The 12,675-nt window shown below is 35.1% G+C and overlaps 3 protein-coding genes across 4 annotated transcripts in view; 2 read left to right on the top strand and 1 right to left on the bottom strand.

Annotated features, from left to right (window-relative positions):
- The first annotated feature begins 1,052 nt into the window (after positions 1–1,052).
- Pold1 (DNA polymerase delta 1, catalytic subunit) lies at positions 1,053–7,273 on the top strand. The gene is made up of 14 exons (XM_076393064.1): positions 1,053–1,128; positions 1,404–1,506; positions 2,061–2,172; positions 2,250–2,422; positions 2,504–2,766; positions 2,833–3,059; positions 3,142–3,308; positions 3,399–3,644; positions 3,720–4,022; positions 4,098–4,568; positions 4,645–5,051; positions 5,125–5,778; positions 5,866–5,987; positions 7,136–7,273. The coding sequence occupies exons 1-13, from the start codon at positions 1,073–1,075 to the stop codon at positions 5,960–5,962; spliced, it is 3,279 nt and encodes a 1,092-aa protein (XP_076249179.1). The 5' UTR covers positions 1,053–1,072; the 3' UTR covers positions 5,963–5,987; positions 7,136–7,273.
- Arl1 (ADP ribosylation factor-like 1) lies at positions 6,801–8,564 on the bottom strand. The gene is made up of 5 exons (XM_076393065.1): positions 8,425–8,564; positions 8,190–8,289; positions 7,633–7,749; positions 7,451–7,562; positions 6,801–7,274 (listed from the first exon to the last, which is right to left on the bottom strand). Exons 1-5 carry the CDS (start codon positions 8,426–8,428, stop codon positions 7,065–7,067), a joined length of 543 nt encoding a protein of 180 aa, XP_076249180.1. The 5' UTR covers positions 8,429–8,564; the 3' UTR covers positions 6,801–7,064.
- A 1,971-nt stretch (positions 8,565–10,535) lies between these two features.
- Positions 10,536–12,675, top strand: part of LOC143177219 (ankyrin repeat and BTB/POZ domain-containing protein 2) — a 34,431-nt gene continuing 32,291 nt past the window's right edge. For both annotated transcript variants that reach the window (XM_076375065.1, XM_076375066.1), the window contains exon 1: positions 10,536–10,603. The gene's annotated coding sequence lies outside the window, so the exon portion shown is untranslated. The remainder of the gene's footprint in view (positions 10,604–12,675) is intronic.

The following is a 12,675-nucleotide window of genomic DNA, read 5'->3' on the forward strand; positions in this document are numbered from 1 at the left end:
GGGGATCCTCGTTGTGCAAAATATCAAAGGCTCGGTAAGGAAATTGAAAGGCTTTGTGCAGAAATAAGAATGTATCGACTGCCCTTGCCAACCACTCAGCTCGGGAACAAGATTTTCGAGTGTTAGAGTTGTCGTAAAGAGAGGAAGTTGCAATGATATAATTTCAAAAATGTAGAGTATATGTGACTGTGAATAGTTCCACTGAGTTATTTTTAAGGAACAATTAATGATAATCATCACAAAGCGTAAAATTTCAAGACAGTTCATCTAACTTTGTTTTAAAAAAATTCTTTAGTTAATTGTAGTTTTAATTGCAACATTTAAATAGTGTGATATATTATAATGATCCATCTAGATTCTTAATTGTATCACAAAGTGATAAAGTGATTGCGAAGTAGCTTAATAAATGTTTCTAATAGTTTCGAAATAGACGCCTTTCACAAAATTGAGTTCTATTGCGCCCTCTATGATCACGGGCCACAACTTCGACAGCCATGTACAATCATCTATGTCGGTAATGTCTATTAACTAGCGCCATAGCCACAGATGGCAGATAAGTATACAACTCGTCTACGTTTCATTTCTATCAGACTATGTCGATAATATAGGACACATAATGTAAAAATATATTGACAAAAGATCTACTTTATATCTAGTCTATGCTTATTATTGTCTCTGATTATATAAATAATAGATAGAAAGAGATAACTTACGGTTCAAGCAAACTATCCAAATCTAACAACCTTGTAAGTTTAAATTTCCTGTTCTAATTTTAACAATATTTAATATCCTCGTTATTATACAAATATATATAATATATTATATAAATGGTACAAGTATAATTTAAGACAGTTCGATACACAGATGCAAATATTGGAAATAAATCTCTCAAATTATTTATATTCGTAAATTATTTTGTAATGTTACACACCATGTTTAATCTTTGTTTTGGAATTAAAGGAACTAGATATTGAAACGTTCTTCGCGCCTTTTGTACTGCGTTCTGTTTCATTACGAATAACCGAATTACATTTAGTTGTGGCGTATGTCATTGCAAATTTAATTAAGCGAAATGAGTAAGAAAAAACCATTTGCCACCCATTCTGTTGCGAAGAAGGCGAAATATGGGTAAATTTTTCTAGTACTTACTACAAAATTAGTGTTAACCTTGTATATACGACTTGACATTCACAATTCTTTCATTAATTGTTATTAAAAACATTGAAATAAGTTTATTATTTGCTATTGTCAATTTTTCTATTAACAATTGACAATATTAACAATTTAACAATCTTAGAATTAAAAAAGCGTATATTTAACAATCAGTCTTTAAATTTTTTTTACATGTCAGTTCTTTTAGTAGTTAATTTAATTTTGTATCTAATGTTTAAATTCCTTAATAGGGACGATGACGATGATGATTATGGTGGCACATTTGAAGCCGAGCTGGCTACAATGGATGATATGGAAGATGCTTTTGGAGACGTATCACAATTTGTTGAAGAGGTATACATAAAATTAAATAATCTATCCTCTCTTTATAATTACATAACAAGAAAGAAACCAGGAGAATTTGTGTAAAATGTTTAATATTCACGGAAAATGAATATTAAAAATGTATATATAATTTTGACTGACTAAAATTTTAATATTTTAGCCAGCTGATGTACCATCAAATAAACCCAAAGCAGTGAGTTAATGTCCAGGGTAGCACTGTTAACACTTTAACGTATGTTTGTGAATATCATTTGCTGAAGATTAGTTTTAAAAGACTTCATTATAATATTTATCAAACACCTAACTGTTTTATTTATACATGTTTTTATGTATACAATAATTCATTATATACTGATGCTATTCATTCATAGCTCATAGTGTTTACAGACTTTAAGTTATATCAGCTGACACAATATGTTTTACCTGCTAGTTGCTTATTCTCTTACTTGTTTTTTGCTTGAATGCTACCCTTTTAAATAAACTCTGTTGCTGTATTTCCTCCATAATTAAAAAGCTCCACATAGAGAGAAACATTAATAGTATTTAATATATATTTTCTCTAGGGTCCTGAACAAGAAAACACATCTGCAAAATGGAGTAGACCTCCCCCACCAACCTTAAATCCAAAAACTGATCCACTGATTTTTCAACAAATAGAGATTGATCATTACACAGGTAAATTAACGCTTAAAAATGCAATTAAAACAGATAGATGTTTAATATTTAATATATATTCTTAATTCTTCTTCAAGGTGCACCATTACCTGGAATGCCAGGCAGCAAAATACCTCCTGTAGCAATCATGAGAATGTATGGTGTTACTGAAGGAGGAAATTCTGTTTGCTGTCATGTTCATGGATTTTGTTCATATTTATATGTCGCAGCACCACATAACTTTACAGAACATCATTGCAGACCATTTAGGGTATACAATTATGACACTCATTTATTAACTCAATTTAGAATTATATACATTATGAGCTTGCATCTACTTATTACTGTTTAGGATGCTTTAGATAAAGCTATATTGAAAGACATGAGATCAAATCCAGATAACATTCAGGAAGCTGTGTTAGCTGTCGAACGAGTGTACAAGCGAAATATGTATGGATATGGGGGAACTATGAAATCATTGTTTCTAAAAATTACCGTGGCACTGCCGAAATTAATAGCACCATGTAAGAGATTACTCGAGAAGGAAATCATATTAGCTGAATTCAATAATCACAGATACAGTGCTTTTGAAAGCAATATTGATTTTGATATTAGGTGTGTATAATGTGCATGTGTTTAGAAAACTAATTCTTGTCGTTAACAAATTGCTTCTACTTTAAGATTCATGGTCGATACATCAGTTGTTGGATGTTCTTGGATAGAATTGCCACCAAAAAGTTGGAAATTACGTGGATATCAGGGACATGATTTACCATTAACTACGAGATGCCAATTGGAAGTAGATGTTGCATGGGATGCTTTCATTGCTCATGCACCAGAAGGAGAATGGTTAAAAGTTGCACCTTTTAGAATACTTAGTTTTGATATTGAATGCGCTGGAAGAAAAGGTGCATTTTTGTATTTCCTTTTTGGATGTTATATAGAATAACTTTATATATTAATATACAATAATTTGATTTATAATTACAGGTATTTTTCCTGAACCAAATCACGATCCTGTTATACAAATTGCAAATATGGTGATTAGACAAGGAGACTCAGAACCATTTTTACGAAATATTTTCACGCTCGACACTTGTGCACCTATCATTGGTAGTCAAGTTTTACAGTTCGCAAAAGAGAGCGAACTATTAGAGGTACGGGTACCCACTGAACTCTTTTCTTTGCATCATTTTAGTCAACATATACGTACCAATTTCTTTCTTTTTTTTTTTGGTTTTGTTTAGAAATGGGCAGACTTCGTGAGACAATTAGATCCTGATATTTTTACAGGATATAACATAAACAATTTCGATTTCCCATATCTAATTAATCGCGCTCAACATCTTAGGGTAAAGAACTTCAATTTCCTCGGTCGAATAAAGAATATAAAGTCTGTGATCAAAACTCAAGTACTTCAAAGCAAACAAATGGGCAAACGAGAAAATAAATCTATTAATTTCGAAGGAAGGGTTCCATTCGACTTATTGTTGGTAAAGACAATTTCTATCTAATATCGTTACAACGAGTGTAACAAGTTGAATAACTGAAATTATGTTTTCATCTAGGTATTAGTTAGAGATTACAAATTAAGGTCCTATACTTTAAACGCCGTGTCTTATCACTTCCTACAAGAGCAGAAGGAGGATGTTCACCACAGTATAATTACGGATTTACAGAATGGTAACGCACAGACACGTCGAAGACTTGCTGTGTATTGCTTGAAAGATGCATATTTACCTCTCAGATTACTAGACAAATTAATGTGTATAATCATTTATATGGAAATGGCTAGAGTTACTGGTGTTTCCATCTTCAGTTTACTAACCCGAGGCCAGCAAATAAAGGTCGTTTCTCAACTTCTGAGAAAGGTGAATGGCAATACTATATTCTATCGTAGTCATTAATATAGATTAGAAAATTGTATCACAGATATGGGATTTCAGACTCGAGAAAAAGACTACTTGATGCCGGTACACCAAGGCCAAGGTAGTGAAGACCAATTTGAGGGTGCAACAGTCATAGAACCAAAACGTGGATACTATGATGATCCTATTGCAACTTTGGATTTCAGTTCTCTATATCCCAGTATTATTATGGCACATAATTTGTGCTATACAACGTTACTAAACCATGAAAAGCAAGCTAAGTACAAAGTCAATGATGATGATATAACACGAACTCCCAGTAACTCAATGTTCGTTAAAGCTAATGTTACAAAAGGTCTACTCCCTGAGATTTTGGAGAATCTTTTAACAGCTAGAAAGACAGCAAAGGCTGAACTGAAAAAAGAGACTGATCCATTGAAGCAAAAGGTTTTGGATGGTAGACAATACGCTTTAAAAGTATCAGCCAATTCTGTGTATGGTTTTACTGGAGCACAAATGGGGAAATTACCATGTCTCGAAATATCCGCTGTAAATCTTTTGTCTATACATCTTTCTTTTATGATGCAATTTTTTTTTATGCTTTACTTAAAATAAATATTTACAGAGTGTGACTGCATATGGGCGTACTATGATAGAACGAACGAAACATGAAGTAGAAGAGCATTATTGTGTTAAAAACGGATATAAAAATGATGCTGTAGTTATATATGGAGATACTGACTCTGTGATGGTTAAATTTGGTGTTAAGACTATTGAGGAAGCTATGGAGCTTGGGAGAGAAGCTGCCGAATACGTGTCTTCGAAATTCCTCAAACCTATAAAACTGGAATTCGAAAAAGTATACTTTCCATATTTGTTAATTAACAAAAAACGATACGCTGGTCTGTATTTCACGCGTCCCGATAAATACGACAAAATGGATTGTAAAGGTCTTGAAACGGTACGAAGGGATAACTGCCCTTTGGTGGCAAACATGATGAACACCTGTTTGCAGAAGTTACTCATTGATAGGTAATTTACTCCTGTATTTACACAATGTATCAGCACTATTAGAATCTTATCTTAAAATGATTTCTTTTAATAGGAACCCCACTGATGCTCTGAATTATGCAAAACAAATTATAAGTGACCTTTTATGTAATCGTATTGATATTTCTCAACTAGTTGTTACGAAAGAATTAACTAAGACTGATTACGCGGCCAAGCAAGCACACGTTGAATTGGCTGCAAAAATGAAAAAACGAGATGCAGGAACCGCGCCAAAACTTGGCGATAGAGTTCCATATGTTTTTACAATGGCAGCGAAGGGAACACCAGCTTATCAAAAAGCGGAAGACCCAATTTACGTGTTGGAAAACAATATTCCCATAGACACAAATTACTATCTGGAAAATCAACTATCTAAACCTTTAGTACGTATTTTCGAGCCCATTCTTGGCGACAAAGCAGAGTCCTACCTATTAAAAGGAGATCATACGCGTACGAAATCTGTAGCAACCTCTAGAGTCGGTGCTCTTTCGGCTTTTACACGTAAAAAAGAGACATGCTTAGGTTGCAAAGCTGTTTTAACACCAGATAGAGAGAAAATGGCTCTTTGTAAATATTGTGAACCAAAGGAAGCGGAATTCTTTCAGGCGGAATTGTATCACGGTAGAAAGTTAGAGGAGAAATTCTGTAGATTATGGACAGAGTGTCAGAGATGTCAGGGAAGTCTTCATCAAGAAGTGCTGTGCACAAGGTTTGTTGTTTATAGTGGTTATAGTTTATAGTTGAATTTTAATCGTAGCAGTGGTTGTTTTATACTATTTCCTTTGATTTTTTCTAGTCGCGATTGTCCAATATTTTATATGCGAAAGAAGGTTCAAATGGAATTGGATACGCAAATGAAACGAGTTGAAAGATTTGGAATACCGGAGTGGTAAAATTAAGGACGACGAACAGTGTTAGGTATGCTTGGTTCAAGTCGTTTCTACTCATTTTTATAATTGTTACTACTTAAAATATAATTGATGCTTAGAATATTTATTATGAAATAGTGTCTATATTTATCTTAAATACATAAATTATCAAATTTCAATACACTGTTTAGTAAATGCATTTAAAGGATGCACTTATTTATACTTATTTGATTATATCAATTGAAACAATTAAAATTAAATAATTCTTATTTAAACAAAAGATAACAAGATACATTTTATTCTTATTGAAAGTTGTTCCCAAATGAATGCCACTTAAAATAGTAATCTCGTTTTTATACGGCAGCATTTTAATTTGTGTAATACTATATAACAAATTTTATAAATGGTACTCGAAATATTGTGCTTCAATTGTGAATCAAGTATTTTTTTGCTTTCTCTCTGCATTCTTTCTTTCATAGAAAAGAACTTTTTTACATTCCAATGTACTACATTATATAAATGAAATTAAACCAGTTACACATATGTACATAATTATTCACACAGTATGTCAAACATTGACACGTTAAACGATTTTCAATTTTCACTGCAATGTGCATGAGTGATAACTTTGTTTGATGTCATAGCAAACATAATATATTTAAATTAACATATGTACTTTACATTGCCAATTATTATCGTGAACATGCACTTTTCTTTTGCAGAGTTCATTAACTGTTTTCAAGATTTCCATATTATACTGCTTTATGTAATATAACAATCATTATTTATCATTACATCATTGAACAATGAAAACTGAATTATGTTAACGATGAAATATCAAATATTGATGCGCAAAAGAATATTTCATCAGAAGATTTTCCATTTTTTATTTCACTTTAAATTACGTAGAAAGATAAAACTTTTAGATTAGTTTTATTCCGTGTTCACATTATGAAAGGTATGATAAATCTTAGAGTAGATTCTTCATGGAAATTGTAAGGCTATTTAAAATATAATAAATAAACAGTAATAATTCACCCAGCTCTGCATGGGTCATTCAAAGTGACAGTCGTGTGACTAGTCTTCTTAGTAAGGCTTGTATAAAAAAATTTCTTAATAATGTTAATCATTTTCTACTTTGCAATGCATTCGACAACCAGTCCATTGCTTGATCAAGGCCTTCACCTTTTGTTGCAGATGTTTTGAAGATTTGAAATGTTCTATTTTTAAGAGCATCTAACCCAAGTGCCTGATGCACCTCTGCAACACTTAAACACCCTGCCATGTCCTGTTTATTTGCCAAGACAACTAGAATGGCACCTTGCAACTCGTCCTCCTGAAATTGTATTAAATTTCTTACATTGTATTCATTATTTTATTGTATTTTATCATTTTATTAGCATAACATTGCGAAGTATACTCTTTTTTCTAAGAAAATAATGTGTAACAGTAAAACTGTGATGACCATATACTGCTATTATTTAATAAAATCTAAGTTAAATTGGTACTCACTCTCAACATGCAAATTAGTTCATCTTTTGATATGCCTATCCTATCTTTATCTGCTGAATCCACGACGTAAATTATTGCATCTGTATTCGAATAATAACACCTCCAATAAGGTCTGTAAAGTTGAAACGTATTATTAAAACTTAGAATAAATTTATTTATTCAAAATGGTTATTATAACATACCGTATACTAGTTTGTCCACCGAGATCCCATACTTGAAATTTTAAATTCTTATATGTAACTTGTTCTACATTAAATCCTATAGTTGGTATTGTTGTAACCACCTCGCCTACCTGCAACCTAATAAAAACAAAATTAAAGAACATTTCCACTTGTTTGCCAATCAAGGTTAACATAAAATTTACGAGTATCAGACATAAAATGAGTGGAATAATTATACAGGCTGATGACACGTAAGAACAAGATGCTAAATTGAGCTTACACAAATGCATTAACACTTTGCCTGCCACATCACCCATATGTAGGTAACAATCTTTACATGATTGTGGATAGCATTAATTTACTCAATTATGAATGATGTTAATAAAGAATTATAACCATAACTATTAGAAAAAGGATAGCATTACAAAATAAATATAAAAATTAATGACAACCACTCTTTTTCAAACTTAAAATCGCAGAACATGTGATAAAATTTGCAGCGAATTTCGCGTGGCACTCAAAGTGTTCAAATGTAAGCTGTCAAGTAATGTAGAGAAGGTTGTCAATGCAGATCAAACCTGTACAAAATCGTGGTTTTCCCGGCTCCGTCCAAGCCAAGAATTAAAATTCTCATTTCCCGACTCCCAAGCAAATTACGAAAGTAACTGAGTAATCCTCCTGGAATAAGGAAAACGTGGTGATTTGTACACAAATGTTGGAAAATTTGACGACAGATCGGTGTCTGTCCAGTATTTGTATTCACTTCTGCGATTTCGGAAGCATAGACGATCGGAAATGCATCACGCAACTCACCCATATCGACACCGTGTTATTTCCAATTCATATAGTACAAATTAAAGTTTATTGTCAAATATACGATAAGCAGAATTCTATTCGAGTAACCGGGGCGCACACCCCTTTAACTCTCCACTGCTCTACACGAATACAGTCCCTTCCAGATCACTTGCTGACTTGTATCGTTATAAGACCCGCCTGAAGTTCGTCACCGTTCCTTTTACGCCTTCGATATACCAACTTAGAACAATAATATCTATGTTGGAAGATTCTTCGACAACCTGTTCCAGAAATATGCGTCTCATCTTTTGCAAAGATTCTTTTCTACCTATCTTTGCACCAACATCTCCACATCCTTTAACGTTTATTTGTAAAATCACGGTTCTGTGTTTACTTTTTACACAATTAAATCCTTCGTTTGATAAGACTGATAAGGTTGAGTGTGAAATGGTTTGTATATAGAATGTTTCAGACATCGCTCATTTACTGCTCATTTACATACTGGTATAACTAAAAACGTAGCCGTTTTTGAGTTATTGGTATAAAAAGAAATTGATTCTTGCGTGAAATGAAATTATTGCTTCGTTTCTCGAAAAATTAGTTATGTCGTTTTAACAAAAGAGTGATATATTACATTTTTTATAGAATAGAGGCGAGATCTTTTCAATTTATTATTCCTTGGGATTTTTTATATAATGTAGTTGGTAGCATTGGTACTTGAAGTTTACATATGTAATTCGTGATAGCATCACTCTCTCATTTTTTTAACAACACATGTAACACTTTACGTGAAGCAACCTGTACATGTTACATTTTATTTGTTACATGCGTATATGCATGTGAATACTTGTGACAATGCATGATCTTAAGAACACTCAAAGATAAAATAATCGATATTCTTGAAACACTTTTCACAGCCTACAGTATCTCTTTCAAGCACTTTGCTTCATTTTACATATTTTATCGGATATTTAAATAGGATGAGTACAAGGGAAAAAATTGAAAAAGGTGCACAAAAATGCCAAAAACACATTTTAACATGTTAAACGCCATGGGCCATAGCGGTCTTCGAAGATTGACACTTTAAATTAGACTACAAACACATTCTGTAATTAATAGATTTTCACACTATACACTTTCAATCAACATTAGTGTCAAGAAAATTGATATAAACTACCAAACGCATCATTAGTGCTGTGGAATTAAAATCTTTGTATTCTTTAAACGTCGAAAAGTTGAGAATACACAGCATTATACATAACTTTAACCTGTAGTTTGATAATTTTATTCTTCTTAATCTCGAAAGCACAAAAGAAAAATGCATAAAAATCCTAACACTGTTATCCTAGAAATCTTTAAAAAATCTTTGTTCAAATTTTTGTACACATAGTGCTAAATAAATTGAATATGTGATCTTTCTAAACCTCCCAAAAAAAGTTACATAAATCGTCGTAAAAGAAATAAATAATTTTTCCCGCTAAATGTTGACATTATTCCCTAAATCGTATCGTTCAGTATATTCAATAACTTCTCAATTGAATATCTTCGATAACTTCGAACTCGGCCACGTCCCACTCCGTCGGTAATACAGTTCGATCGCAGATACCTTGCTCACCGACAGATAGCAGCCTCGTCGTCTTCCGTGCTCGTCCCTCGCGCAACAGGTTCTTTTTTTTCCCTCTGCCCTGGACCGAAAGTGGTTCTGCTGGGATGCTGTGCACAAACGCGGCGCCTGTGTTGCTAGTAATTGACAGCTGCCGAAAAGCGGCGACTCGGTGACGACGCGCGTGCGGGTGCATCAGTCTCGTAACGAACCAGAAAATATCGCCCATGGGGATTTGAAGGAGACAACCTGGGCTCGACCCTCCCTCGCGCGACGCGGCAATCTTCGGTCCCGATGCATCGTGGATTCACGCCAACATCATCATCCGCGGGGCACGGTTTAAAAAAGTTCTCGCGTACGTGTGTTTACAGTTTCGCGAGACATCGCGCGGTGCTTCTCGTGCGCGCTTCTGCGACGCGTTCCACGGTCGCGTGTCCGCCGAGAGCACAGTGCCAATCAAAATGCAAAGGCAACGTAAACGCTGACCGAGCAGAGTGAAGTTTCTGGTTACAGTTTCGTCGAGTGTTTTTCGGCCAGCCGTCATGCCGAGGAGACACATATGTTCGTCCCTACCAACACGCTGAAGGAACCTCGGTGAGTTATCTAAAGATTCCTGACACTGTAGAGACGGATCATGGAGAACTATTCTATCCTTGAGAGAGTGCTCTAGGTCGTCACGTGTTCGCAATACGCAGTCGAAATATGGATATAAAGAAGCTGCAATTTCGTGCTAGGTCTGAGTGTCACGAATATGAAACATTATCTAGATTTCTTACAAAGTATAATGTGAAACAGGTACTGTTGGAAAAATATACTGAATTTCGAGTTAGAAAATCGGTGACAAATAGCATAGAAATGGAGATAGTGAGCTGATTCAATTTAAAGAGCCTAGGCCTCCTTGAACTGGTCCCTTGAGAAAGTTCGCGTACTCCAGATTCTGATAGCCTCTGCGAACCGGTTTTCCCGAAAATCAAAATTTTCACGGTCACGTCTGTTTTCGTTGCCCTCGGGCGGGTATATCAATTTCTCCGTCTCGGCGCACGAATGCTGAGTTAGATTCGTCGGGAGGTCATAACATACTGCGTAAAGCTTTGAGAGAGAACGATTTGGGCCTCGAAAGGATTTACAGCTAACCGGTTACCGCGTAGGTTGCACGCTCGCGCGAGCCCTCCTCTGATAGATCGTGATCCTCCTTCTCGGACTTTCGCCCGTTCAGTGACGTACAACGGGGACATTGATATGGGCCCGCATCGAGTGTCCCCATCTGAGGGTTAACGAACAGCAGGAGACGTCCCGTCGAAAGGGACGGTCGTAAAAAAGGTCACCTCTGACCTTGGAGGACTGGCCAGTTCGAAGCAAATAGCGCAATGACATCTATTTCTAACCTACCGAACTGATCGAACGACTAATATTTTATGCTTGAACCTAATAGTCAGTGTTTAACTTACTAAACTGGTCGAACAACAAATATTTTATACTTTAACCTAATAGTCAGTGCTTTAGCCTACCGAACTAGTCCAACGACAAATATTTTATACTTGAACCTAATAGTCGGCGCTTAACCTATCAGACTGGTCGAACAACAAATATTTTATGCTTTAATCTAATAGTCGGTGCTTAACCTATCAGATTGGTCGAACAAAAAATATTTTATGCTTTAAGCTAATAGTCGGTGTTGCCAGTTTGATGTTTTATACCTTTCTGTAAGGTCTTACATTCGAATCTAGATGATTTTAGTCATGTTTGGAAGTTGGAAGATGCTGTTCAGATGCGAGATGTAAATCTACTGTCGATTCAACGAGATGAGCGGGAAACGAATGCACATCTTCAGCACATGGGCGGGACAAGGAGAGGAACAGTCGACCAAATACGTAGGACAAGGACACGCGATTATATTTAGTGCCTTGTCTCATTGAATCGACTATAAAAGGTCTTAAATGGTAAAATCTTGAAAAATCGCCAGCGACCCTCTTAGACTCTTCGTACAACGAATCCATGAAATATAAATATTTCTTCTTTCGAATCAGCTTGTATAATTTTTTCTATTTCAAAAGAACTTAAGATTGGGACATGGTACCACGTACAGAGATGAAAACCACAAAACAATACTAGTAGCAGCAAAATAATACTCAGCAAAGAACGAGAGATTTAGTTGAAAAGCATGATCTTTTGTTTTACTTAATGTACATTTATCAATGTAGGATCCACATTTTAATAATTAAATTATGCCGCAGAATTACTGATACAAATTCTGTGTTTAGAAAATCGAGAGTTTTTATGTCTTTTCTGGATGAAAAACCAAAAATTCAATTGGCAACACCAGCTATACCTCAAACCCCTTTCCCTTCTTTCTCCATATCCCGCGCGGCGACACTTGCGATGATCTCGCAACAAACTTCTCGATCGATCGCGTCGCTCTCTCGCATTTGGCAATCGATCGACCAATGGAACGCGTCGTGTACGTCCTCCACTTTCCGCAGGACGCCGCGGAAACCCCGATGACCTTTCTAAGAACCAACTCTCCTCATTTGTCATTGCTGCTTGATACCCTCCCCCCTACTCTCCCTCCGTGTCCTATCGATCCACCGAGAAGGACACGGATGCATTCCTTTGCCGCGTATGCACCATACCATCGTCGTAACAGTTTCTTCCCTCGTGATTCCTTT

The sequence above is a fragment of the Calliopsis andreniformis genome, chromosome 3 (assembly GCF_051401765.1).
Source record: "Calliopsis andreniformis isolate RMS-2024a chromosome 3, iyCalAndr_principal, whole genome shotgun sequence".
NCBI classification, from domain to species: domain Eukaryota; kingdom Metazoa; phylum Arthropoda; class Insecta; order Hymenoptera; family Andrenidae; genus Calliopsis; species Calliopsis andreniformis.

Coding starts and splice junctions, on each gene's coding strand:
- Pold1 (XM_076393064.1), top strand. CDS start 1,073: ATGAGTAAGAAAAAACCATTTGCCACCCATTCTGTTGCGAAGAAGGCG. Junction 3,309..3,398: donor AAGAGAGCGAACTATTAGAG/GTACGGGTACCC, acceptor GGTTTTGTTTAG/AAATGGGCAGACTTCGTGAG. Junction 3,645..3,719: donor TTCCATTCGACTTATTGTTG/GTAAAGACAATT, acceptor GTTTTCATCTAG/GTATTAGTTAGAGATTACAA.
- Arl1 (XM_076393065.1), bottom strand. Junction 7,563..7,632: donor GGTGGACAAACTAGTATACG/GTATGTTATAAT, acceptor TCAACTTTACAG/ACCTTATTGGAGGTGTTATT. Junction 7,275..7,450: donor AACTAATTTGCATGTTGAGA/GTGAGTACCAAT, acceptor ATACAATTTCAG/GAGGACGAGTTGCAAGGTGC.